At 52.7% G+C, this 27027-nt stretch overlaps 1 protein-coding gene and 1 long non-coding RNA gene across 6 annotated transcripts; one reads left to right on the top strand and one right to left on the bottom strand.

Annotated features, from left to right (window-relative positions):
- Positions 1-272: 272 nt before the first annotated feature.
- Positions 273-26065, top strand: KCNIP2 (potassium voltage-gated channel interacting protein 2). 5 transcript variants are annotated; one of them, XM_003777621.5, is made up of 10 exons: positions 274-626; positions 14583-14678; positions 15771-15869; positions 16492-16616; positions 16995-17064; positions 17232-17302; positions 17433-17540; positions 17698-17802; positions 17940-18002; positions 18291-26065. In XM_003777621.5, exons 1-10 carry the CDS (start codon positions 554-556, stop codon positions 18336-18338), a joined length of 858 nt encoding a protein of 285 aa, XP_003777669.2. In that variant the 5' UTR covers positions 274-553; the 3' UTR covers positions 18339-26065. The 5 variants fall into 5 exon arrangements, with proteins under 5 accessions (XP_063583788.1, XP_003777669.2, XP_024110064.1 ...); XM_024254296.3 differs by lacking the exons at positions 14583-14678; positions 15771-15869 and having other exon boundaries at positions 276-626; XM_054523421.2 differs by lacking the exons at positions 274-626; positions 14583-14678; positions 15771-15869 and adding an exon at positions 3612-4412.
- LOC134762074 (uncharacterized) lies at positions 16124-27010 on the bottom strand. Its single transcript, XR_010141612.1, has 3 exons — positions 26440-27010; positions 17752-17932; positions 16124-17510 (listed from the first exon to the last, which is right to left on the bottom strand). It is a non-coding gene; the product is annotated as an uncharacterized LOC134762074 (long non-coding RNA).
- Between the last annotated feature and the right edge of the window lie 17 nt (positions 27011-27027).

Below are 27027 nucleotides of genomic sequence, written 5' to 3'. Positions count from 1 at the left end.
GAACTGTGCTGACGAAGGGGGAAGGGGTGCCTGAGAATTGGGGGCGGGGTTTCCTCTCAGTGGGGCTCTTCTGTCCCGCGCTCTTCTCCCCCGCCCCCCCAAGCCCCGTGACTTCTGGTTTAGGGACAGATTGCTGGGGAGCTAGTCTCCTTCCCCGCACTTTGCAGTTCACCCTTTCACCGGGTGCCTCCCCCGGGCTGCAAAGGGTGGGGGGCGGGGGTAGGGGGAGCCAATCCCGGCAGCGCCAAAGGGGGGAGGCGGCGGTGACAGCCGCGGGGAGGGGGCGGGAGGAGAGAGGCGGCTCGGCTCGGCTCCGCGCTCAGCTCCGCTCTGCCTCCGGCTCTGCGCTCACCTGCTGCCTAGTGTTCCCTCTCCTGCTCCAGGACCTCCGGGTAGACCTCAGACCCCGGGCCCATTCCCAGACTCAGCCTCAGCCCGGACTCCCCCAGCCCCGACAGCACAGTAGGCCGCCAGGGGGCGCCGTGTGAGCGCCCTATCCCGGCCACCCGGCGCCCCCTCCCACGGCCCGGGCGGGAGCGGGGCGCCGGGGGCCATGCGGGGCCAGGGCCGCAAGGAGAGTTTGTCCGATTCCCGAGACCTGGACGGCTCCTACGATCAGCTCACGGGTGAGTCAGTGACGTGGGGGTCGCGGGAGGGAGGGTGGATTCCATTCCTCTAGACCCTTCCGCCTCTCTGACCCCGGCCTGGCCCGCACCCACACTCTGCCCCATTCCCAGCCACTCTTATGCCCGGTCTGGGCGGCAGGACACTGGGGGTTCAAAGCCTTGGGTCCTGCAGGGGTTGGGGAGGAACAGTAGAGGCAGGTGTGGAGAGGCAGCAGGTGTGGGCGTTTGTGACACAGGGCTGAGAGGGTGTCTGGAGTGGGAGGTGTTACGTGCGTGAGCGCCTGTCATTCTGTGTGTGTGTGTGTGTGTGTGTGTGTGTGTGTGTGCGAGCGCGCGCGCGCGCCTCCCACAGCTGGTTGCCATGTGCCCTGGGCTTGATGACAGCTAGGGTGAGTGTGATTGTATGTGGCAGTGCAATTGTATGGTCTCGTCAGATATTTGAGTTTGCGTAGGACCCTGGTTGTACTGATGAAGTTGTTTTGACCATGTGTCTCTGTTATATGTGCAACGATGTGTTGTGAGTAATTCTGTATGAAGTGGTGTGTAACTACCAGAATGTATCAGGGCTCCACTTTAGGGTGGCTTGTCTCTTTGTAAGACTTCATGACCATAAGCCCTCTGGGCAAGACTTTGTTAAAGTAGGTTGTGTTGTGTTTTGTGATTTTGAGATTAGTGTTCAGTGCTAGTTGTGTACTTTCCTGTGGTGATGTCTGCAGCGGGGCTCTGTGAGTGTCCATGATGTGTCTCACCCTTGCTCCCTCTCTGGCTTCCTGGTACAGATAGGGGTCTTTAGTACACCCCACTGCTTCACCAATTTTTCCACAAATAGCCCAGGTGGACCCAAGGAGGGACTTTAGTGTTCAGCTGCCCAGCCTGGTTTCCAAGAGACCTTATGGCTCCAGCACCTGGCCCCTGTAGGAAGGCTTTAGTTAGTGCTGGGTCAGCCCTCTCTCCCCACACCAAATCATGTACTCAGATTATTCTTACAACTGAATCCTTCAACCCCCAACAAACATTTCAGAACTTCACTCAAACCCCAGGAAAACACATCCTCTTGCTTCCCCTCCAGAGCCAGAGCTAGAAGCTCTAGGCCTGGGAAGTGCCATGTGGTGTCCTGTATGTCCCCCCAAACCACTTGGCTGCCCGGGCATCCTCTGTTTCCCACATGGGGAGGTATGTGAGACCAGTACATCTGTGCATGTGCATGTTCCTGGGTTTGGTAGGAAGAGCCATGTGTTTGTGTAGGTGACTGTGTCACCCTGCGTACATTTCCATGTGTGTGTTTGTGTCTCTCATTGTGCAGCCTGCTCTAGAAAGCCAGCAGAGTGGGAGGAGGGAGGCTGTCTCCCTGAGGCCAAAACAAAGCTGGGGAGGTAGAGGGAGGCCATGATCCTTGTCCTTCCTGAGGGGAGTGAGATTAAGACCTGGGAAGGGGGAGGGGACTAGGATGAGGTGCCTTGAGCATGTGTCTTCCCCCACCCCCCATCACTGTCCCTAGGGAGGCCCTAGTCAGGATCAGGGGAGCCACTCAGGCTGGCCCCAGATGAGAGAGCATGCCAGATGTGCCTCAGAGCTGGATGGAATCCAAAGGGCCCACTGTCCAGCTCTTCCATGAATTCTGTTCGCATCACCAGCTTAGGATTCTTGAGAGTAGTAAGGGCCTAGGGGCCTTCAGTAGCATCACATTAGTCAGTGTTTGCTTCCAGCTTTAATGGGTTCTCACCCTTAGTGAAACCATCCCTTCCCCACTTGGCTATTTGAATGAGATTGGGTGGGGGAAGCATTTGTATTTGGAGATGCCCTGCCCCAGGTCAGTCAGGAATGGAAGTGTACCAACTACGTGACTTTTGTTCTCTTGGCCTCACCTTTCTCATCTGTAAAAGGGAATGTTACTTCCTGCCTGCCTGCCTACCTCCCAAGGAAAATGGAAGGGTCAAATGTTTACAAGTATCAAGAATTGTGGTCCGGGTCTACAGCAGCCTAGCTGTAGATAGCTCCACACACGACTTGGAAAGTAGAAACAGGACTACCAGGAGCTCTCCTCTCGAAGGGCGGCTTATTTTATAGCGGGAGACAAATCGGGTTGGGACGCCAGTGTCAACAAAGACTCCGGGCGGGCGGGCGGCGCTGAGCTCTGAGCGCTGGGAGATGCCTAAGCTGAAGCATGAAGGGGAGTCGTTGTCCGCGGTGCTGAAGCGCACGCCAGGCCTCGCCTCCCCTTCCCTGCAGTTGGGATTCCTGGGATCGGATTTAGGGTAGTCTCCAGCTCCCGTCATCCCGGCCCATCAGGCTTGCAGGGAGGCAGCTGGAAAGTTACACCTCAGGGCATCCTGGGTACCTCCGACCGTTTTACTTCCCCACTCCCACCCCAAGCTCAAAAGGGAGCTGGGAGAGACTCTTCAGGAAAACAAAACAAAACAAAAAACAGTCTGAGCCCCACCCAGACCCCTGTCTAATCCCTCGGGTGTTCCCAGCCCGGCGGGGCCGCTGGGCAGTGCGGTTCCGAGGGGAAAGGCCGCGTTTAGCAGCGGCCCTGTCTGAGCGGAAGAGAGAAAGGCCAAGAGAAGATGCGGAGAGGGTTGGAGCCTGGCTGGCCAGCCCTGAGCTCGGTCCCCGAACTGGGATCTCCGTGGAGTCCCTCCGGCCCTGAGTATTGTTCCCGGGGCGGGGGCGCCCCCGTGTGGCTGCGAGGAGTCATGCGCACGGAGCTGCTTCGCGATGGGGATAGTCGCCGTCAAGTGGACAAGATTTGCCCAGAGTTAGGAGGTCATTCTCACCACTTAAATGTAGGGTTTTCAACCAAACATGCGGGATCCCAGTCGAAGGAGCGGGACTATATCTCTCCCGTAGGCTTTCCCAGGAATTTTAAGGCGTTAGAGAGTCCTGGAAGGGTTTACTTGTGGTCTAACCTGATAGAGATGAGTCCGGAGTCCGGGAAAGGGGCGCAGCGGGACCGAAGTGGGGGTGGGGGGTGGGGGGTGGGGTGGGGGTGGGGCTCTTCTCGAAGCATTCGGCTGTAGCCAGCGTGTGGTGGTAGAGTCTGTGAACCTGCCGCACCGAGACAAACACAAATAGAAACAGTTATGAGAGCAAGGAATTTGGAGCCAGGAGACAGAAGGCAATGGGGCACAACTCTGCCGCCTCTTCTTTGCCACCCCAATACACTGGCCTCTTTCTCCTTCCTCCTGGCTTTCTTCCATTGGCCCAGGAAGTGTGGAAGTGTGGGGAGTTGCCATGACAACTCTGTCCTCTTACCCCTTCGGCTCTTTATGCCAAGATGGTGGGGGCGGGGTGCAGGGTGCGGGGAGGAGTGCGACAGGCGGAGAAAAGGGGCTGAAAGGGGGCAATAAAAGATACGGTTCATTCCCCATCCAGCTCTTTTCTCAAAACACACATGTGCCTGCCTGGCCTTCGCACCAGAACCCAGAAAAATGCTCCCTGAGAAGGCTGAGTCCGCGCCGCCCCTCCTCGCCCACCCCAGTCCGGGAACTTTGGGGGCGGGTGCTTCACATGATGGGGCCAGGGTGGGCCCCTCTCGTGCGGCCAGGAGAACATGAGAAGGCTCCAGGGTTTCGATCCTATGCCTGCCGGGCCGGTCCTCCTGCGCCGCCCACGCAGGGCCTACCCGGGTGAGGGCGGAGACCGGACCGCCCCGGGGCCTGGGGGCGGAGCTTGGACGCCGAGCTCTCCGCCAAACCATGAACCGATGCCCCCGCAGGTGCCGGAGCCCGCTGGGGCAGGCAGCGCGATCCCTCTACCAGCTGGTGACTGGGTCGCTGTCCCCAGGTATGAGGAAGGGAAGGGAGGGGCAGGATCCTTCAAAAAGTGAGCGAAGTGGGGTAGGAGCTCCGCAGAGGCAGGGAGGGAAGGGCACCTCACATAGATGGAGGGAGCAACATTCCTCCAAGGAAAGGGCTTCCAAGACGAGAGAACGGCCAGGGGATGGGCCTCCTTACAGAGCAGGAGGAAGACAGCGCTCTTCAAAGAGGAAAGGAGAGGGGCATCAAGTTCCCTCACAATGGTGGAGTGGGCGGGGCTTCTCACTGAAGGCAGACGAGGGGGCCTTAAGTGAGGGGCAGGGCGCCTCCCAGGGATGAAAGGAGGAGGCTTGCAGCAGAGCAGGGAAAAAGTTCAGCTCTTTCCTGCATTTCTTGGCTGAAGGGGTCTTAAGATGAAGGGTCAGTGTCCAGAAGGAAAAAACCCTGAGATGGGCCTAGACCAACATGAACTCAGCTAGCAAGTTCATGCATGACGTGGGACTGATAGACTTGTGTGGCTTAAGGATTGTATGTCTCTGTTTTCTCTCTCTCTGGGAGTGTGTATTAATGGGATTGTGCATTACTAAGTTGTGCATCGCTGGGCTATCATGGCTGAGTCTGTGTTTCCCTGGGGTTGTGATCACTGGGATTCTGTGACACTGAGACTGTGTGTACCTGGAGTTCTGTACTTTAGGATTGGGTTGAGGGTTCCTGAGTCTCTAAGTTGGTTGTGTAGCCTTCGTGAGGTTGTACCTTGGTGTGAAATTTGTGGAGTGTATGAGGTGTGGATTGTGAGTATCCCATGGCACTGCTGAGGTGTATGCACATCTCCACTTGCGTTTCCTTATGACTGCTTGGGCAGGGCCCACAGAACCCAACGTCTCCTCTGCACCTGGCCTCAAACAGACCAAAACAACCTGGTCCTCTGGCATTCTGAGATCTGTCGTTTTCTGGCTCTCTCCATGGGTATCCACTTGAGCCCCTGGAGTATAGGTAGGGCCTGTGGCCTCTCCTTGCCATCTCTCCCCCAAAAGGAGGGTAGATGGATGGTCCTGAGCCAGAACCATACCTGGAAATCTTTTGGGGAGCATACAACCTCCAAGCCCCCTGCTTGGGCCTGTCTCCAGTGACAGATGGCTGGAGCCAGGCAGGGCCAGCTCTCAGTCATTGCAGGCATGACTTCCAGGACCCAAAATAGCCCCAACGTCTAGGGAGGTCATTAATCACCCGATGCAGCTGGGGGCTGCTGTGTCTTTGGCCTAGCTGGGAATGGTGTGGGTCTGGGGGACTGAGAGAAGGGCTTTGAGGTCTTCACTGGCTGGGTTAACAGTGGCGGTGGGGGGTGGGACAAAGGTAGACTGGGGAAGGTGGGACAGTTGCATAGAGTGGGTTCCCCCACAAGGCAGTGTTACTCACATTTGAACTGGGGGAGATAAATAAATAAATGATAGGAATATCTCTGTGGTAAGATTTGAGGGATCTGGGGAAGGCCCACCTCATGCCTCGAGATGGTTTTCCCTTGAGTTCCCACTCTGCCAGATTGCTTCCACAGAGATTTTACTTTGAGTGAAGAGCTAAATTCGTGGCACAGGGATGCTTGGGGAGGATGGATCTGGCAAGTTTCTCACTGAACCCACTTTGAGAAGTCTCTGAGTGGGGAGAAGGGAGAGCCTGGAGTAATAACTCGTCCTTTCACTCCTGACAGACTCTGCCACGGGATGCCTGGCTGATTTAGGACCATGAGTCCTGGTGAGGCTGGGTCAAGGTCTCTGAGAGTTGAGAGTGGGAGTTAGGAAAAGGAGGGGCCAGGGCCAGGGCCAGGGCCAGGGCAACTGGCTACAAGTTATCAGTAACAGGGAGCAAGGAGGGACTGTTGTGGGGCCCCTTTCCATTCAAATAGTCTGGCTTGGCATTCAAGGTTTCATGGAATTTGACCCTTTTTGATTTTATTACCCATAGCTCCCTTACCTAAACTAAGCTGTAGGCCCTAGGATTCCTTGACACCCCACACATATTGGAGAGACTGCCTGAGGGAGCTGACAGATCACTGACTCTGGTTAAACTCATTATTATTATTATTATTATTATTATTATTATTATTATTGAGACAGAGTTTTGCTCTTTCAGTCAGACTGGAGTGAAGTGGCGTGATCTCAGTTCACTGCAACCTCTGCCTCCCAGTTTCAAGCAATTCTGCCTCAGCCTCCTGAGTAGCTGGGATTACAGGCAAGCGCCATCACGCCCGGCTAATTTTCATATTTTTAGTAGAGACGGGGTTTCACCATGTGAGTCAGGCTGGTCTTGAACTCCTGACCTTGTGATCCACCCGCCTCGGCCTCCCAAAGTGCTGGGATTACAGGCGTGAGCCACTGCACCCAGCCAAACTCATTCTTTATTAGCATGTCAGTTGTTATCTTGGAAAAAAATCACTCTTTTTTCCCAAGATAAGCAGGGAGCTTATCTTGGCGGGAAGCTTCAATTCCTTCATCTGCAAAATGGGTATACTACCACTCACTCTGACCGTGTCAGCTGTAAAAACAGGAATAATAGATCCTACCTCTCAGGTTTATTATGAGGACTAAGTGAGATACTACATGTAAAGTATCCAGGACACAAAATGTGCTGGATAAATATTATCTCTTTGTTTATTTGTTTATTTTGAGATGGGGTCTCACTTTGTCATCTAGGCTGAAGTACAGTGGCATGATCATGGCTTACTGCAGCCTCGAATTCCCACCTCAGCCTCCCAGGTAGCTGGGACTATAGGTGTGTGCCACCACTCCAGGCTAATTTTTTTTTTTTTTTTTTTGAGACAGAGTCTCGCTCTGTTGCTCAGGCTGGAGTGCAGTGGCATGATCTCGGCTCACTGCAACCTCCACCTCCTGGGTTCAAGCAATTCTCCTGCCTCGGCCTCCCAAGTAACTGGGATTACAGGTGTGTGCCACCACGCCCGGCCAATTTTTGTATTTTTAGTAGAGACGGGGTTTCACCATTTTGGCCAGGCTGGTCTCGAACTCCTGACCTCGTGATCCACCTGCCTTGACCTCCTAGAGTGCTGGGATTACAGGCATGAGCCACCTTGCCCGGCCCAGGCTAATTTTTTGTAGAGACAGAGTTTCGCCATGTTGCCCAGGCTGGTCTGGGACTCCTGATCCAACCTCTTCAGCCTCCCAAGTGCTAGGATTACAGGCATGAGCCATCCACCATGCCTGGCCAAATGTTGATCTCTTTGTTAAGGTGGACAGTTGACATTTGAGCCTGACCCCCCAGTTAAGAAGCTTTTGCTATAACTCATTTCATAACCTGCCTGTAACAGCTCCTATCACCTATAGGCATCCCACAAATATTTTTTGAATGAGTAGATTCCTTAGAGTTCTCTCAGTAGGGCTGTCTCTCTCTACCCAGTGAGGGCATATTTGGTTCACCTTCATTGCAAAAGCACTAGCTCAGAGCCTGACACTCAATTTGTGTAGGTCCAGGTTTTTTTTTTTGTTTTTCCTTTAACATCTTTGCTCTCCCAGGAGGTTGGAATGTATTTGAGGAAACAAGACTGATACAGAGAAATCTGGGTTCAAATCTCTGCTTCATATCCTGTTAGTTGGGTGACCTCAAGCAAGGCGCTTTATCTCTCTGCGCCTCATTTACCTCATTAGTAAAATGGGTACAATACTATTCACTGCCCGTCTCATGGGGTTGTTATGAGAAGCCATCCAGATAATAGTGTTTGTGGAAATGCTTTATGAACTGTTAAGAGCTATAGAAATGTAAGGGGGAGTGTTACGTTGTTAATAATGGTAGCAGACACATATTCAGCAGTTACTCTGTGCTAGGTGTTTAGGTGTTTTTCTTCTTTTTTTTTTTTTTTTTTTTTTTTTTGAGATGGAGTCTTGCTGTGTCACCTAGGCTGGAGTGCAGTGGCACAATCTCAGCTTACTGCAACCCCTGCCTCCCTAGCTCAAGCGATTCTCCTTCCTGAGCCTCCTGAGTAGCTGGGATTACAGGCATGTGTGCCACCATCCCTGGCTAATTTTTGTATTTATAGTAGAAACAAAGTTTCACCATGTTGGCCAGGATGGTCTTGAACTCCTGACCTCAAGTGATCCACCTGCCTCAGCCTCCCAAAGTGCTGGGATTACAGACATGAGCCACCGTGCCTGGCCTGTGCTAGGTGTTATTCTAACAACTGTCCATGTATTATTTTATTCCCCCCTCCTCAGCAACCATATGAGGTGGGAAACTGAGGCATACAGAGGTTGAGAGCCCATCCAGTTATTCCAAGTTGCAAAGCTGGGATTTGAAACCAGGGAGTCTGGCACCCTAGTCCACCCTAACACTTACTATTCTACAACACCTTTTACTGTTCCCACTGATAACATTACAGAATTCCCTGCTGAGTTTTGAGGACTCTGCAAGGAATTCAGTCAGAATTCAGGTTACTGGTAGACCACTGAAGGCTGGAGGCTCTGAAGGGAAGGGAATTTAAGCTGCCTCTAACGGATAGGTAAGAGGAAAAGCAGAAGCGAGGGCAGCCCTGACAGAGATGGTAAGAGCAAAAACACAGAAATAGGACAGAGTTTAGTGTGTTTCAGCTACAGTGAGGAGGCCAAACTGGCTGAAACAAAAGTATCTACCCTGATGAGGGTAGAGGGAAGAATATTGCCAGGGGTGGAAGTTGGACAGTCATAGGGAGGTATTTGCTGGTTTCATCTGTAAATCAGTAACCTCTAAGATGTGAGTAATGGCAAGCAATCCCTAAATAGACTTTTTCCTAGGGGAAAGGAGTGGAACAGACCAAGCCCTATTTGAGGCCGGACGCGGTGGCACACGCCTGGAATTCCAGCACTTTGGGATGCCAACGGGGGCAGATCACTTCAGGCCAGGAGTTCGAGACCAGCCTGGCCAGCATGACAAAACCCTACTTAAAAATATAAAAATCAGCTGGGCGTAGTGGTGCACGCCTGTAATCCCAGTTATTCGGTGGCTGAGGCACGAGAATCGCTAGCGCCACCGCACTTTAGCCTGGGTGATAGAACGAGACTCTGTCTCAAAAAAAAAAAAAAAAAAAAAAAAAAAAAAGAGAAAAAAAAGCCTACGTGAAGCGTCATCTTCCCACCTCTTCCCTGGATGGGGCAGGTCGGGGAGAAGGAAGGGGTATGGTACTGTGTGAGGTTGGACACGTGCCCCCCGGTGGTGGCTGTATAGAACTGCAGATCAGCCAACCTCAACTGGGGCCTTAGGGACTGGCCCCCACCCCACAAATTGGGCTGAGACACAGTCATCCCAGAGCTGGACAAGAGGGAGGGCTCCTTCTGGGGCCAATCCCCCTAAATTCGGCCTCCCGGCTGGGCCAGCTTTCTAAGAAGGGAACCAGTGTAGTGTGGTGGTTTAGAGTGAAGGCTGAGTCAGACTGGGTTAAAATTGAAGCTCTGATCTTGAAGATTTGCTTAATTTCTCTTTGACTTAGTTTCACCACCTGTAATATGAGGATAATAGTACTGCCTTCATAGGCTTATTGTGAAAATTCGGTGTTACAACACCTGTAAGCACATAGTGCATTTTCTAGTACATAGTGAATGCTCAGTCACCGTTAGCCAGCAGCGGTAGTAATGGTGTTACTAACGCAGAGGCCCTAGTCTTGCAGCTCATTGGCTCTGTAGGCCTCTCCCCACCCCTTTACACACACAAACACGGCACCAAGAAGGGGCAGGGAAGAGGAGGGAGGGACTCCAGGGATGCTGGGTGGGAGGGGTGGCTCCCTTAGAGGGTTCAGATTTCCTTCCTACAGCAGCTGGGCTTCTCCATCAGCTCAATAACAGTTCCTAAGGAGCAGGCAGGGCTTTGGCATCTCCTGGATGAGGTCCCAGCCACATAAGGAGCCAGCACAGTCCCCCCTCCTCTCCCAGGAAGCTTGGGTTTCTTGACCCCAAAGGCAGCTGCAATAAGTCCCCTCCCCAGAGGGTCCTGATGGGGTTAAGTGGCCTTTTTCTGCCTAGGCTACTACTGTATATTATCCGCCCTCCCTTGGGCCTCAGTTTCACTGCCTGTGGCCTGTGGGAAGAGAGTGCTTCCCTCCTCACAGTCTCCATGGCAACCAAATCGATATTGGTGATATCCTCCTAGCAGGAGAGGTCACTGCCTTCTCCGCCATTATTCTCATACAATTCCATGCCAGTACAATGACAAAACAGTAGACCCACCCTCCAAATTATACAACACATCCATACCTAACAAACTTCAGACCCACATCCTACAACCCTACTAAAACACAGGAACCTCACTCCCCATGCACACTCACAAATACTTCAACACACTCCCACACATGCAGACCATAGACATCCAGCTCACATACCCATATACGCAAGAGTCAAAATGCATAACCATACACCAAACACACACCTCTGTGACAGGTGCACAGTCACATGTAAGCGCACAAAGACACACGTAAGAGGAGAACTATGCATTGCCATACTGACAAACACAGGAATATACACACAGGAAAACACCTGGCCACCACAACATATTCTGACCCATGCGTCTGATTACTTATACATGTGCAGATGGTGGTTTCTCACACACATACACCCTGCCCTTCCCTGCCTTCTCCCTAAGCTCAGCTCCTCCCTCTGCCCCCTCCCTTTGGCACAGAGTAGCCACAGGATGTCTAGGGGAAGCACTTCTCAGGGACAGAGGCAGGTCACTGCCCCCTCCCTCCTCTGGCCCATATCTTGGCCAAAGGTTCCCGAGGAGGTGCCAGTCCAAAGGCTGAGGTGGCCCTGCGAAGAGGAAGAGGCGGCGGCTGTGGTTGGGAGGCTTGTGGGGCAGAGGCGGGGTGATGGGGGAGAGGAAGGAGATCCTGGGAGGGAGAGTGGGAGGGAGGCTGCAGGCAGTCCTACTCAGCCTGGGGAGCCTGAGGGGGAGGTGGTGTGAGGCAGCAAACCAGCGCGTCTGAACCTGGGCCCTGTAGGGGCCATGCCCCAGGCCCACCATGAACCTGGAAGGGCTGGAGATGGTCGCTGTGCTCGTGGTCCTCGCTCTGTTTGTCAAGGTCCTGGAGCAGTTTGGCCTCTTTGAGCCTGTCTCCTTGGAAGGTAATCCAGGTGTCCTGGCATGACTGAGCTGCTGGCTGGTGGGGCAGCTGCCCCACAGCACTAGGGAGGGTGTTTGTCTGTCTTCATGACTGGGGGCAGGGATGAGCAGGTGAGTGATGGGACAGGGATCTGGGAGGTGAGTAGAGGTGCTTGGGGGATGCGACATCTGGGAGGGGTAAAGAGGAGGCCTCAAGGAGTAGATATGGAGAGAGGAGGGAATCTGGGGGACAAGGTGTCAGGAGGTGATGAGGGGTGCAGTGTGGGAGGACTGGGGTGTGGAGATGAGGAGGTGAGGGGATTCTGGGGGATACCAGGAGGGGTCTGGAGATAGGGAAGGAGTGTCTGGAGTAGAGGAGGGAGGTTCTAGGGATTCTGAGGTAACAACAGATTTCTGGGGGGTCCTTTTTGGAGTCAGGGGCCCACCACGGTGCCTGTGCATCCTCTCCACACCTCCATCCGTGCAGTGTAGCTTATGGGGTGTGTGGGCTCAGTGTGTGAGAGACACAGGGTGTGACTTTGTGTTCCTGTATGTGAGAGAGTACAAAGTATGTAACTGTGAGCCCGTGTATGGGACAGGGATATGACTGTATGTGTCAGAGTGACAGGGCATGTGGCTTTGTGAGAAGGTGGATGTGGCCAGGCCTGAGTGGCACAGTATGTGGCTGAGCCTCTTTGGGTATCAGGTTGTGCATGTGGCTGTTTCCAGAGTTTCCTGAGGATATACCAGCTCCATACCCAAGGCTTGGGAGGAGGTGGGTTCTGGAGGGAAGAGTGTGAACATTGTGAAGGAGACATTTGTAGCCAGCTATGATTGGGGATGAGGAGTGGATCAGATCAGGGACCCTGCTTCCCAAGTCCCCTTGCTTCTCCAAGCTCCTATCAGGATCCAAGTGCAGAATGGTCTCCAGGGCCTAGACATTGGGAGTGGAAAATCAACTCCCCTCCCCAGCCCACCCCAAAGTCAGTAGGGAGAGTAATATTGGGGTGGAGTGGGGAGCACTTCTGCCTCCCCCTTGGGAGTTTTGACCTCTCCCTCCTCTTCACGGCTAGAACTGTGTAACTCCATAGCATGGCTGTTCCCCAGTACCACCAGGGACAGGAAGACAGACCAGAACCATGATGGAGGACTGCAGGGTAGATACCTGGAAGAACTGGAAAAATACGAAGGAAGCTGGGAACAAGAGGAAGGTGCATGAATTGCCTGCTCTAGGGTTCAGTAAGAGCAGAAAACTCCTAGCTCACCCTCCATCCTCTGCTGCATTTATTGGGGTGGAGTGGGGAACAGGGAGTTGGACCTAGATGAACTGGGACAGCTGGGCTGAGCTTGTTCTCATTCAATCTGGAAAAGGTGAAGTTGATTGAGCTCTAACTTGCCATCCCTTTTAGATGGGAAAGGGGGAAGAGAGGGCATCTGGGAATCCCAGGAGTCTTGGGCTGAAGGCAGCCATTCTGTCCTCACCTTTAGAGGAGACAGAGGCTTAGAAACAGGTAGGGGGCTGGGGTGGGGGGCAGGAGAGCCAGCCCCAAGTTGGGCGACTACACCATTGGAGGCCCCAGGTGCAATCCGGCTTTGGGAAACCAGAGTCCAGGCTAATGGAGCCCTGGGCCAGAGGCCAGGTCGCCATCGATCCCCCTGCCTGGCCCACTGCCCCCTCCCACCTCTCCATGACTCCTGGGGTGGGAGGGAGGTAAGGATGTTTTGAAGGAGAGGAGGTGGTTACTCACCCAGTTGCCTCCTGAGAACAGGGCCTGATCTGGAGGGTGAAGCCTGGATTGGGAGGGTGGGGTATATGGAGGGGGAGTAACCTTTAACTAAAGGAAGTTGGACCCCTCCAGGAATGGACTGAGGCCAATTTTAGCCACTGTGTCAGATCCAGTGGGATCTGATCCAGGAATCTGGATGCAGTGCAGCTGGGAGACACACAGACACACACACACACAGAGTAACACTGAGGGTCCTCTGGGGGTGCAATTAGAGCTGTAGAGCATGTGCAGAAATAAGGGGAGAAGAGAGGAAGGGGAGCCATGATCAGTGGGCCATGGATAGCCCCACAATACACCAGAATACTCCCCTCCAAGATCTCTTATTGCCGCAAAGTTTACTATTATTTCACCCTCAAAGAGCAAGCCATACTGGAAAAGACTGTGAAGGGGCCACAGTTTAGGGTAGATGAGTTAGCTGATGAGGAACCCTGCCCTTTGGCAGAAAGATTCTGGGTGCCTTGGAATGAGGAGGGGTTACAGGAAAGAAAAGTGGATGTACCCAGGAAAAATGAAGCCTCTGTGGGTGAGGTATTGAGGTACAGCCTTAGATATCTGGGTGCCATGGGGACCCAGGTCACAGTATGATATGGATATGTGTCATGACAACCTTGATATGTCTCATAATGTTATAAGGTCACAATGTGATAGTGTTCTTTGTAGACTCACATGTCATGATGTCCCAGAGGCATTATGTGTTCTTGTGTGGTTTGATCATGCTGTGTGTGGGATGGCCTATATGGGTCTCCATGTGTGTGCATCCTGTTTTACTTAGGTCACATTTGTATATGTTTGTGTTAAGGAGTAGCAGGTCATTGTGTGTGTGTGTGTGTGTGTGTGTGTGTGTGTGTGTGTGTGTGTGTGTGTTGGAGCATGCATATTAGGCCATCAGGTGTGAGTTACTGGATATCAAGCTGTCACTGGCACCCATCACTGTGATGCATTGTTCTACATGTCACTATACACGCCTGTCACTGTAGGTGTGTGTATGAGAGAGTTGTTCTTACCCAGGCAATCCTTGGGTTGGACATCATCCTGAGAGGTCCAGCCATGGCACTTGAGCCAAGGGTACTAGGTCAGCAAAGACACTGAGGCCACTGCCACCTCATCCTTGCCGCCTCGCTGTCACCGGCCACATCCCATTAAACAAAGTGCCTGAGCCTCACCTCTATGGACCCACTGGGCTCCCCTAACCCGATTCCAACCACCCTTGCCATTCCTTTCCTCCCCTTAATTCCTCCCCCAGCCTGGTCCCCAGATGGGGTTTATTTATGACTGGCGGGGAGGGGACAGGGAACAGAGGGACAATGGGAGTTAATGTGCCTTCCTGGGGTCTTCTCTCTTCCCAGGCCACCCTCCAGGGCCCACTAAAAAAGCGCTGAAGCAGCGATTCCTCAAGCTGCTGCCGTGCTGCGGGCCCCAAGCCCTGCCCTCAGTCAGTGAAAGCAAGTGCCTCTCATGTGCTTCCGGGGGCGGGGCCCGATGTGTGCGTGCGTGTGTGTGCGTGCGTCTGTGTGTGCGCATGCTCCAGGCCTGCCTGTGTGGGGGAGCGTGCCCCAGGCCTGCCTGTGTAGGGGTGGGGCCTGCCCCAGGCCTGTGTGTGTGTATGTGTGTGCATGTGCGCGCGCGCTCGCAAGCGTGCCCCAGGCCGGCGTGTGTGGGGGGGGGCGTGCCCTACCCCTGCATGTGTGTGGAGGGCGTGCCCCAGGCCCGCATGTGTGTGTGTATGGGGAGGCGTGCCCCAGGCCTGCGTGTGGGGGAGGGGCGTGCCCCAGGCCTGCGTGCGTGTGTGTGTGTGGGCGTGACCAGCGTGGCGAGGGCGGGTGCTGGCTGGGCTGGAGCATAACGGAGCGTGGCTACTGTGTGCGTGTGCGGCTGAAGCCAGCGTGTGTGGGCGTGGTCAGTTGGGCGCGGGTGTGTGTCACCGCTCCCGCAAAACTGTGGGACCCGAGAGTGTGAGTGTGACCATTGTGACCGGGCTGAGGCCTGAGCCTGTGTAGCTGTGGCGGCCTGTGTAGACCAGGCGGCCGTGAGGGTCTGTATGTGGCTTAGCTGGATTAGCGTCTTCAACTCCGTGCGGCTGCCCCCTTCCCCACCGTGTTTTGGATCCCTGATGTGTGTTGCCTATGCCCCGACAGGACGGTGACAGGTGTAGAGGATGGCGCCTGCCCTCCTCCAGACGCCAGGGTATTTGGGTTTTCTGTCCCAGCCTGGTCCCCTGCTGAGTGATCTCGAGTTGAGTGACCTCGCTTTGTCTCCAGGTCTCCGTTTCCTCAGTTGGGCCTTGCCCACCTCATAGGATCATACTGCATTTTGCAAACCATAAAAGCCCGCTTTGTAGTTATTTGAGCGTGCTGTTGTGTTGTACTTAGATGGGTCCCACACGGGGGTGGATTCGGAAAAGGACAGGCGTGAGTCCCGCAAGCTTGTGTGCATGGGGTCCGTTTCGTGTGTGTCTGTGCTGGTTGGGTGTGCCTTTGCACGGGCTGGGGTGTGAGGTTTGCTCTGAGTGTGAGGGGCCAGGTGTGCGTCTGCAGTTGGCCGGGTCTTCCGCTTTCTCGGTGACAGTTCGCTCCCTTCAGCATTAGCCGCCCCAGCCTCCCTCCGCCCCCACAGACCCCGCCTGCTGGACCCAGGTGACTTACGCTCCTGGTGGGGGCGGGGCGGGGCAGGGCGGCTTTGCCATCTTGGGGTGGGGGCACTTGCCTGGGGGCTGGACGTTGGGGGCGGGGCGGGATTGAGATGGGGCCGGGGGTGGGGTCTGGATGCAGGTTGGCTGAGCTGGGCGGGGCATGGCTCAGGCATGGCTGGGATAGATGGGGCTGGGCGGGGCGAGGGGCGGGGTTGGGCGGGGCAAGGCTGGGGCTGGGCGGATCTGAGTTGGTCCCCAAAGGCCCGGAGCTCTGACCCTCAGACGCCCCCTCTTGAACGCACTTTTCCCACTCCTCCCTTTTTGAAACGAAGATGCGGCTGGGGGCCTTCCCCTCCAACGAGGGATCGAGGGTCCAGGGGCGAGCGCTGAGTCGGATCCCTGGCTCTGGGGCCAGGCTAGGCCTTGGCCCACTGGTAGACCTCGAAGATGGCCAGCATCTTTTCTCCTTACCTCAGTGTCCTTGGCTCGGGGCCCAGGGAACTGGCAGCCTGGTCTCCGGCATCGGATGGGACCGGGGGGGCGGGGAGGGGGTGAATGGGGCAGTGATTTGAAGAGGGGTCGCAGAGGCTGGGCCTGAGGCGCGGCTGTCCTCACCGCTCCCGCAGACAGCGTGGAGGATGAATTTGAATTGTCCACCGTGTGTCACCGGCCTGAGGGACTGGAGCAGCTGCAGGAGCAAACCAAATTCACGCGCAAGGAGTTGCAGGTCCTGTACCGGGGCTTCAAGAACGTGAGTGCAAGGCGAGGCCAAACTCAGCGAGGGTGGGACAGGAGGACCCAAGCCGGTCCACAGCTTCCCAGAAAGCATGGCTTGGATGCTTGAGGTGCGGGCGGAAGGGAGGCGAGGCCCTGAGACTGAACTTCTAGCTGGAGGTTCTGGGGCGGGGCCAGAACGGAAGCGGCGCCTGTAGACTGTCAGTTTCGTTCCATGTTTTTTATTTGTGCACTGGGAAAGAAGTCTTGCCTCCCATCACATGAGCCACGTGGTGAGTCCTCTGGAGGCTTGAAGATTATCCCCCTCCCTGGGAGTCTTGGGCCATGGAGGGTGGGGGCGGTGAATGGAAGGGGATTTTGTCTCTGCCCTCAGCCTGGTGCCCTCTCCTTCCAGGAATGTCCCAGCGGAATTGTCAATGAGGAGAACTTCAAGCAGATTTACTCCCAGTTCTTTCCTCAAGGAGGTGAGCGGACAAGGCCCAAGGGGAAGCAGCTGTCCTTCTCTAGGCTAAGGGAGGGACGGATTCTGGAGGAGCTGGGAATGCCAAGGTGATGGGGGGTATGGGGAGCTCCGCAGAGGGAGGAAGTCCTCTTCTGTGTGGAAGCCAACTTCTCCACACTCACCCTGCAGACTCCAGCACCTATGCCACTTTCCTCTTCAATGCCTTTGACACCAACCATGATGGCTCGGTCAGTTTTGAGGTGAGCTGGGCGAGTTGGGCCAGGGAAGCCTGTTTCCTGGACTTCAGGGCCAGGATCTCCAGGCCAAACCCAGAGAAGGGGTTGGGTGAAGAGTACCCGAGGACACAGCTCCCTCCTGCCTCCTTCCCAGGACTTTGTGGCTGGTTTGTCCGTGATTCTTCGGGGAACTGTAGATGACAGGCTTAATTGGGCCTTCAACCTGTATGACCTTAACAAGGACGGCTGCATCACCAAGGAGGTGCAGGGCAACTGAAGGGCTGGGGGTCTGTGGCGGTGATGGGGGTGGTGTGCAGAGGGTGATGGGAGGGAAATATGGCCCACATATGCCCACAAGCAAGGGATCAAGGGAGGCTGGAGGCTCTGAGGAAGGATCCTCTTCTCTCTTGGCCTAACAGGAAATGCTTGACATCATGAAGTCCATCTATGACATGATGGGCAAGTACACGTACCCTGCACTCCGGGAGGAGGCCCCAAGGGAACACGTGGAGAGCTTCTTCCAGGTACTTGGGACTGGGTAGGCTGGAGGGCCCTGGAGTGAAGGGAAGGAGGCCAAGAACCAGCAGGGAACTCACCTGACTTCTGTCTGCCTCTCTCTTGCCATCCCTCCTGTTCTCCCTGCCTGACCACCTTCTTGCAGAAGATGGACAGAAACAAGGATGGTGTGGTGACCATTGAGGAATTCATGGAGTCTTGTCAAAAGGTACAGCTCCCTGCCCTCTACATTACCCTGACCTGGACTCAGGCCTGATTTAGTAATGTAGGGAAAAGCTTCTTTGGGCAGAATACCACCTTCCCACCTCACCCCCATATTTCAATCCTATTCCTTTGTGGGAGGCTTACCCCTTCCCTACCTCAGGTCTCTCTGAGCATCTCCTTCCTCTGTGCTTTTGAATGTCCCCATCTGTGACTCAGTGTCCCCCTCCCTGTCTCTGATAAGCTCCTTCTCTTTCTCTCTCTTCAATCTGCCTCGCTCACACCATGGCCACAGGATGAGAACATCATGAGGTCCATGCAGCTCTTTGACAATGTCATCTAGCCCCCAGGAGAGGGGGTCAGTGTTTCCTGGGGGGACCATGCTCTAACCCTAGTCCAGGTGGACCTCACCCTTCTCTTCCCAGGTCTATCCTCATCCTAGGCCTCCCTGGGGGCTGGAGGGATCCAGGAGCTTGGGGATTCAGTAGTCCAGATCTCTGGAGCTGAAGGGGCCAGAGAGTGGGCAGAGTGCATCTCGGGGGGTGTTCCTAACTCCCACCAGCTCTCACCCCCTTCCTGCCTGACACCCAGTGTTGAGAGTGCCCCTCCTGTAGGAATTGAGTGGTTCCCCACCTCCTACCCCTACTCTAGAAACACACTAGACAGATGTCTCCTGCTATGGTGCTTCCCCCATCCCTGACTTCATAAACATTTCCCCTAAGACTCCCCTCTCAGAGAGAATGCTCCATTCTTCGCACTGGCTGGCTTCTCAGACCAGCCTTTGAGAGCCCTGTGGGAGGGGGACAAGAATGTATAGGGAGAAATCTTGGGCCTGAGTCAATGGATAGGTCCTAGGAGGTGGCTGGGGTTGAGAATAGAAAGGCCTGGACAGATTATGATTGCTCAGGCATACCAGGTTATAGCTCCAAGTTCCACAGGTCTGCTACCACAGGCCATCAAAATATAAGTTTCCAGGCTTTGCAGAAGAACTTGTCTCCTTAGAAATGCCCCAGAAATTTTCCACACCCTCCTCGGTATCCATGGAGAGCCTGGGGCCAGATATCTGGCTCATCTCTGGCATTGCTTCCTCTCCTTCCTTCCTGCATGTGTTGGTGGTGGTTGTGGCAGGGGAATGTGGATGGGGGATGTCCTGGCTGATGCCTGCCAAAGTTTCATCCTACCCTCCTTGCTCATTGTCCCTGTTTTGAGGGCTATGACTTGAGTTTTTGTTTCCCATGTTCTCTATAGACTTGGGACCTTCCTGAACTTGGGGCCTATCACTCCCCACAGTGGATGCCTTAGAAGGGAGAGGGAAGGAGGGAGGCAGGCATAGCATCTGAACCCAGTGTGGGGGCATTCACTAGAATCTTCAATCAACCTGGGCTCTCCCCACCCCCCCAGATAACCTCCTCAGTTCCCTAGGGTCTCCTCTTGCTCTACTCAAGCTACCCAGAGATGCCCCTTAGCACACCTAGAGGGCAGGGACCATAGAACCCAGGTTCCAACCCCATTGTCAGCACCCCAGCCATGCTGCCACCCCTTAGCACACCTGCTCGTCCCATTCAGCTTACCCTCCCAGTCAGCCAGAATCTGAGGGGAGGGCCCCCAGAGAGCCCCCTTCCCCATCAGAAGACTGTTGACTGCTTTGCATTTTGGGCTCTTCTATATATTTTGTAAAATAAGAAATATACCAGATCTAATAAAACACAATGGCTATGCACAGGCTGCCGTCTCTGCCTTTTGTCCCTCCCACCTACAAATACTACACAACCCCTAGCTCATGTACCTGCAGCCTTTTAGATCCCCAAGAAAGTGGCTTTCTTTTCCATAGTTTTCCATACCTTGGCATAAGACTGAGACACAGGCTCTGGAATGGTTGGAAACCCACCCAACCTCAGGCCCCCACGTGAATCTCCCTCCCACACAGCCTGAGAGGAGACAAGGAAGGAAGGACAGGACACTGATGTCCCGAAGACTGTGCCAAGCAAGCTGTTTTTTAGCTGACATTCTTACAAGTTGAATCACGGATTTCTAATTTACAGACTTTTTAGTTAATCTCAAAGTGCTTTCTTTTGAGGGGCCTCCCTTTAGTTTCTTTTTTTTTTTTTTTTCTGAGACGGAGTGTCTCTCTTTTGCCCAGGCTGGAGTGCAGTGGCGTGATCTCGGCTTTACTGCAGCCTCCGCTTCCTGGGTTCAAGCAATTCTCCTGCGTCAGCTTCCTGAATAGCTGGCATTACAGGCGTGCACTGCCACGCCCGGCTAATTTTTGTATTTTTAGTAGAGACAGGGTTTTGCCATGATGGCCAGGCTGGTCTCAAACTCCTGACCTCATGTGATCTGACCGCCTAAGCCTCCCAAAGTGTTAGTTACAGGTGTGAGCCACCATGCACAGCCCCTCCCTTTAGTTTCTAATGAAAGTTCCTTTGTGTCAACATTCTAACCTTGCCTCCAGTATAGATAAATATTTTTTGTGTCCATACCCCAGCCAGGAATGATGCAGGAATGAGATGGAGTGGACCCAGCGCAGGTCACCATGAGGCAGATGGCACAAAGGATGACACGGACTTTCTGTGTCTTCCCATTCTTTCTTTGTTCTGCTCCTGCAGAGGGACCTACCAATGGTCGGTTCCTCTCATCCTTTCTCTGGGTCACCATTATGGGTGACTAAGCTTCACCATCCATAGGAGGAGTATCAGGCCTTCTCCTCCCTCATGACAAAGTCAAGGGGAGGGATATGTTGTCCAAAAAGCAAAAACTCACTTTATCATCCATTGTTTTATCATCTGTGTTCCCTGCTTATATCATCAAAGAACCATCTGCTCCTTGGGTCCTTGGATTTCTTTGAGTCATCAGCATAAAGATCTGATAAAAGCTGTAGGCCCACTATCCAGAAGAAAAAAAAAAGGCAAGAATTCCCATGCATTTTTGTATCCCTGAAGCTCATCTATGGGTCCTAAGTTAAGAACCTGTGATCTAGAGTGAGTGCAGCGGCTCATGCCTGTAATCCCAGCACTTTGGGAGGCTGAGGTGGGTGGATCACTTGAGGTCAGGAGTTCAAGGCCATTTTGGCCAACATAGTGAAACCTGGTCTCTACTAAAAATGCAAAATTAGCTGGGCGTGGTGGCGCATACTTGTAATCCCAGCTACTTGGGAGGCTGAGGCCAGAGAATCGCCTGAACCTGGGAAGCGGAGGTTGTAGTGAGCCGAGATGGCACCACTGCACTCCAGCCTGGGCAACAGAGTGAGACTCTGTCTCAAAAAAAAAAAAAAAGAACATGTGAGCTAGTCTAACCCTCCATTTCATAGAAGAAGCAGGCTCAGAGAAGGGAGACTTGCTCAAGGTCACTCAGTGAGTTTGTAGCAGGACTGAGACTAGACTCAATCTCTCAAGTCTGTCAACAGTGGCCTTTGGGCACAGTAAAGAGTTGTATGTGGTCCGGGCACAGTGGCTCACGCCTGTAATGCCAGCACTTTGGGAGGCTGAGGCAGGCAGATCACGAGGTCAGGAGATTGAGACCATCCTGGCTAACATGGTGAAACCCTGTCTCTACTAAAAATACAAAAAATTAGCTGGGCGTGGTGGCGGGCGCCTGTAGTCCCAGCTACTCAGGAGGCTGAGGGAGGAGAATGGCGTGAACCCAGGAGGCGGAGCTTGCAGTGAGCCGAGATCGCACCACTGCACTCCAGCCTGGGCAACAGAGCAAGACTCCATCTCAGAAAAAAAAAACCAAAGAGTTGTATGTGAAGGGTGGATGCTGTGCATGTTATGCATAATCCAAGCAAAGTGACACTATGACAGGCTCTCACGATGCCCTCTGCTTTTCCTTTATGGCACTTCTCAGTTTGTAACCATATACTTACTTGGGTAATTATATACTTGTCTTCTCCTATACTCTGTAAGTTCCTGAGGGCTCCCTGAGTGCCTGGACTAGGGTTTTTTTCTTCACCATCTTATCCCTGGGGCCTGGCACATAACAAGCCTTCAGTAAATAATAATGGATGAAAGGACATGGTGAATGTGTGTATATAATTACATAGGTATGGAGACAGTTGTTTTTTTTTTTTTTTTGAGACTGGGTCTCACAATCTCAGCTCACTGCAGCCTCCACCTCCCAGGCTCAGGTGATCCTCCCACCCCAGCCTCCCAAGTAGCTGGGACCACAGGTGCACACCACCACGCCTGGCTAATTTTTTGTATTTTTGGTAGAGACAAGGTTTCACCACATTGCTCAGGCTGGTCTCGAACTCCTGAGCTCAAGCAATTTGCCCACCTCAGCCTCCCAAAGTGCTGGGATTACAGGTGTGAGCCATCACGCCTGGCCCAGTTTCCATTTTCTAAGGTAGATTCAAGTTTAGTGGGATTGAAGCAGAGAACTGCTAGTAAGCTGAGAAGTGCCCCAGAGCCCAAGCCTACAGATGAGATCCGGAAAAAAAACAGTAGGTTGGCATTCAGATTGTCACCCAGGCTGGAGTGCAGTGGAGTGATCTCCACTCACTACAACCTCCGCCTCCCGGGTTCAAGCGATTCCCCTGCCTCAGCCTCCGAGTAGCTGGGATTACAAGCACATGCTACCATGCCTGGCTAATTTTTATATTTTTAGTAGAGAAGGGGTTTCGCCATATTGGTCAGGCTGGTCTTGAACTCCTGACCTCAGGCGATCCACCCGCCTCAGCCTCCCAAAGTGCTGTGATTACAGGTGTGAGCCACTACGCCAGCCTCAGATTATTTCATCTTGGCCATTGGTTGGGTTCTGCGTGTTGTCAGCTGCTCCATCTCAAATACTCTCCTTTCTTGCCTTCCAGTATTTCCTACTCTCCTGGTTTTCCTCGTGCCCTTCTGGCTACCCCTTCTCAGCCCTCCCTTACAGACTCATCCTTCTCAACTTGAATTTTAAATCTTAGGCCCCACAGCTCAGACCTAAGCCTCTTTTCCAAACCACGCCTAATCCCATGGCTTTAAACACCGTCGATATGCAGAGGCTCCTAAGTTTATATCCCCAGAACTCTCTCTTCTGAAATCCAAAACCTGTCTATCCAGTTGCCCCCCACTTTTTTTTTTTTTTTCCTGTCACCCAGGCTGGAGTGCAGTGGTACAATCATAGCTCACTGCAGTCTCAAACTCCTGGGCTCCAGCGATCCTCCCACCTCAGCCTCCAGAGTAACTGGGACTACAAGTGTGTGCCACCCACACCCTGCTAATGTTTTAATTTTTTGTAGAGATGGGGTCTCACTATGTTGCCCAGGCTGCTCTTGAACTCCCGGGCTCAAGTGATCCTCCTCCAGTCTCAGCTTCCCAAAGTGCTGAGATTACAGGAATGAGCCACCGTGCCTAGTCCAATTGCCTATTTGATATATTAATGTGGACCTGTAATGGTTAAACTTAACATGTTCAAAATGGAGCTTAGATTCATGCCTTTCCAGTCTTTCCCATCTCAGTAAATGACACCAACATCCATCTAGTTGCTCAGGTCAAAATTTAGAAGTCTTCATTTCTTCCTCTCCTTCATTCTCCCTCCACCCCCATTTAATCAATCACCAATTCCACCACCAAAGGTACACCACCTCTCTCTCTCTCTGATGCTGTTTCCTAGCCCAAGCCACTATCGCTACTCACCTAAATTACTCCTTCCTATTTGTCCATCTGAAGTAGCTCCTCCTTGATGCAGTTGGCAGGTTTCCTCCCTTAATAGCCCTTACCACAAACTGTGAGTTCCTATGTGTGTACTGAATTTGTTATTGTCTGGTTCTCCAAACAGAATCTAAAATCTGTGAGGGCAGGGCCCTATCTCATTCATTCCACAAATATTCATCATAGGTCTACTAAGCACTGTTACTGTTGTAGGTGTTGGGGGTGGGTGGAGAGAGGTGTGGTATGGTGAGAAAGTGTATAGCAGTTATGTGGCAAGAACCACTCTTCAAATTTGAGGGACACAGAAATGGGGCCAACCTTCCCTATGAGACTGGACTGTGGAAAGTAGGAGAAATTGTGGCTGCTGACTTGCTGGCAGTGATTAAGGCAAAGAGGAAAATGTCATGAGACTAAGGACATCAGCCAGAATGACAGCCCCCAAATCTCCTGTCAACCTATAAGGAAGAAGCTGAGGCAAAATGAATACAAGTAGAGAGTTTATTATAAGACTGAGGATTGCAACCCAAGAGCATAGATTCAAGTTGCCCTAAATAGACACTCTGATTAGCAGCAGTTACAAGTGGATTTTTATAGGGAAAGAAGAGGCAGTTCCTGAGTTATTTACCAAGAGTTTACATTAAAATAACATAAGCTATTGATTGGCTATACATTGTTAAACTATAGGGTGTGTGTTAGAGTGTCCAGTACAACATTATCAGGTTAATTTATGGCTATTGTGGCAACAGCAAGCAGTGTCAAGAGATGAATACATAGCTCAAAGGAGGGAGGCATAGGATGTGATCCTGTCATGTTATTTTCTTTCTTTTTTTTTTTTTTTGAGACCGAGTCTCACTCTGTTGCCCTGGCTGGAGAGCAGTGGCATGATCTTGGCTCACTGCAACCTCTGCCTCCCAGGTTCAAGTGATTCTCCTGCCTCAGCCTCCCAAATAGCTGGGATTACAGGCGTGCACCACCATGCCCAGCTATTGTTTGTAGTTTTAGTAGAGATGGAGTTTCAACATGATGGCCAGGCTATTCTTGAACTCCTGACTTTCTGCCTGCCTTGGCCTTTCAAAGTGCTGAGATTATAGGCGTGAGCCACTGAGCCTGGCTGATTCTGTCATTTTAATGCCTCGCTGGGCCTATTTATTTATTTTTAATTTTTAAAGATTTATTTATTTTTTAATTTTTTAATTTTTTTTTTTTTAGAGGCAGGGTCTTGTTCTGTGGCTCAGGCTGGAGTGCAGTGGTGAGATCCTAGCACTACAGGTGCACACCACTATGCCTGGCTTATTTTTTTTTTTTTTGAGATGGAGTTTAGCTTTTGTTGCCCAGGTTGGAGTGCAATGGCACGATCTCGGCTCACGCAACCCGGGTTCAAGTGATTCTCCTGCCTCAGCCTCCCGAGTAGCTGGGATTACAGGCATCTGCCACCATGCCCAGCTAATTTTGTATTTTTAGTAGAAACGGGGTTTCTCCATGTTGGTCAGGCTGGTCTTGAACTCCCGACCTCAGGTGATCCATCTGCCTCGGCCTCCCAAAGTGCTGGGATTACAGGCGTGAGCCACCACGCCCGGCCAATTTTTATTTTTTTATAAAGACTGGGTCTGGCAATACTGCCCAGGCTGGTTGCAAACACCAACACTGCGCCCAGCCATCTGGGCCTGATAATTTAAAAGGACTCTCATTCCTCAGATAAAAGTTCTTTTCGGCCAGGTGAGGTGGCACATGTCTGTAATCCCAGCACTTTGGGAGGCTGAGACTGGAGGATCACCTGAGCCCAAGAGTTCGAGACCAGCTTGGGAAAGATGTTGAGACCCCCGTCTCTACCAAAAATGAACAAATTAAAAGAGTGCGGTGGCGGGCACTAGCCTATAGTCCCAGCTACTCGGGATGGCTAAGGCGGGAAGATCCCTTGAGAGCCCAGGAATTCGATACTTAAGCTATGATTGCACTAGCCTGTGTGGCAAAAGTGAGACCTCTTCTCTTACAAAAAAAAAAAAAAAAAAAAAAAGTTGTGTTCTCAACCCCAACGGACCACAATATCCAGTAAAGCTGCTATGGCCCCTAACTCTCAGCACAGGAGGTCTCTTAAGAAAATGCTTGGCCGGCCGGGCTTGGTGGCTCACACCTGTAATCCCAGCACTTTGGGAGGCCGAGGCAGGTGGATCACCTGAGGTCAGGAGTTCAAGACTAGCCTAATCAACGTGGCGAAACCCCGTCTCTATTAAAAACACAAAAAATTAGCCGGGTGTGGTGGCGGGTGCCTGTAGTCTCAGCTCCTCGAGAGGTTGAGGCAGGAGAAAAGCCTGAGCCCAGGAGGTGGAGGCTGCAGTGAGCCGAGATTGCGCCACTGCGCTCCTGCGCTCCAGCCTGGGCGACAGAGTGAAACTCCGTCTCAAAAAAAAAAAAAAAAAAAAAAATGCTTGCTCCTAACCCCCATCTCAACAATCCAGGACTGAAAAGAAGAGGGACCATGAAAGTCCCTGAAACTACAAGTTGGGCTACGGCTAAAGAAGGTAAATATCAGAGTGAAGTGTAAGATGGATATTACTAAGTCTTAATCATCATTTCATATTTATACCTCACAGATTGAGACAGATTTCTCAAGCAACATAAATGTAAAGTGCATTAGGGTAGGTCTACAAGAGAGCTCTGAGAACATACAGTAAGGAGACCCAAACCCATCTAGGGCTCAGGGAAGGCTTCCCAAGGAAGCGATGCCCATGCTGAGGCCCAAGGGATCTCATGCCCCACTGCACACACCGCGCGCTCCCCATTCCCAAACAAGGCAGTCTTTTCATGCCTCCCTACCTTTGGACTCTGTTGTTCGTTCCACTTTCCTGGAGTGCTGTCTTCCCTCCCCTCCTGCTCAGTCAGGCTAACTTCACATCCTTTATAATCCAGCTGAAAAGTGAAGCCATGCCCACGGCATCTCCCCAAAGGAGGAGTGAGTATCACCTGTTCTGAGCTCCGAAGTTCTTGGGGACACCTTGTGGGAACTGCGTGTGTGGTGGCTTGTCTCCATCACCGTACTGTGAGCTCATAGTGTTCTTAGAGCCCAGCACGAGGCAAGCTCTGTAGATGTCTACTGAATGAAGGAATGAACGAATGATTACATTTTAAATGGGATTGGGGGAAAATGATTCAAGGCAGAGGGGTGAGCTGAGCTCCTTGGAATGGTGTTTTTACCGAACCAAGCCTGGGTCAGGCAGATGTAATGAGCCCACCTATTAGAAGAATCTCCATAGAAAGTAGGTCAGTTCTTTCCTATCTCTTTAAGAACGAGAGGCAGCGGCTCCGCGCCTGCGCACTGAGAGAGTAAACGCCTCTCTTTTTCACCTTCCCCCGTTCTCCCTATTGCCCCAACCGGCCGCAGCCTCCTCCCATACTCCCCTCCTT

The sequence above is a fragment of the Pongo abelii genome, chromosome 8 (assembly GCF_028885655.2).
Source record: "Pongo abelii isolate AG06213 chromosome 8, NHGRI_mPonAbe1-v2.0_pri, whole genome shotgun sequence".
In the NCBI taxonomy this organism is placed as follows: Eukaryota; Metazoa; Chordata; class Mammalia; order Primates; family Hominidae; genus Pongo; species Pongo abelii.
The sequence above is the reverse complement of the archived record's forward strand: the minus strand, read 5'-3'. Positions and strand labels throughout refer to the sequence as shown.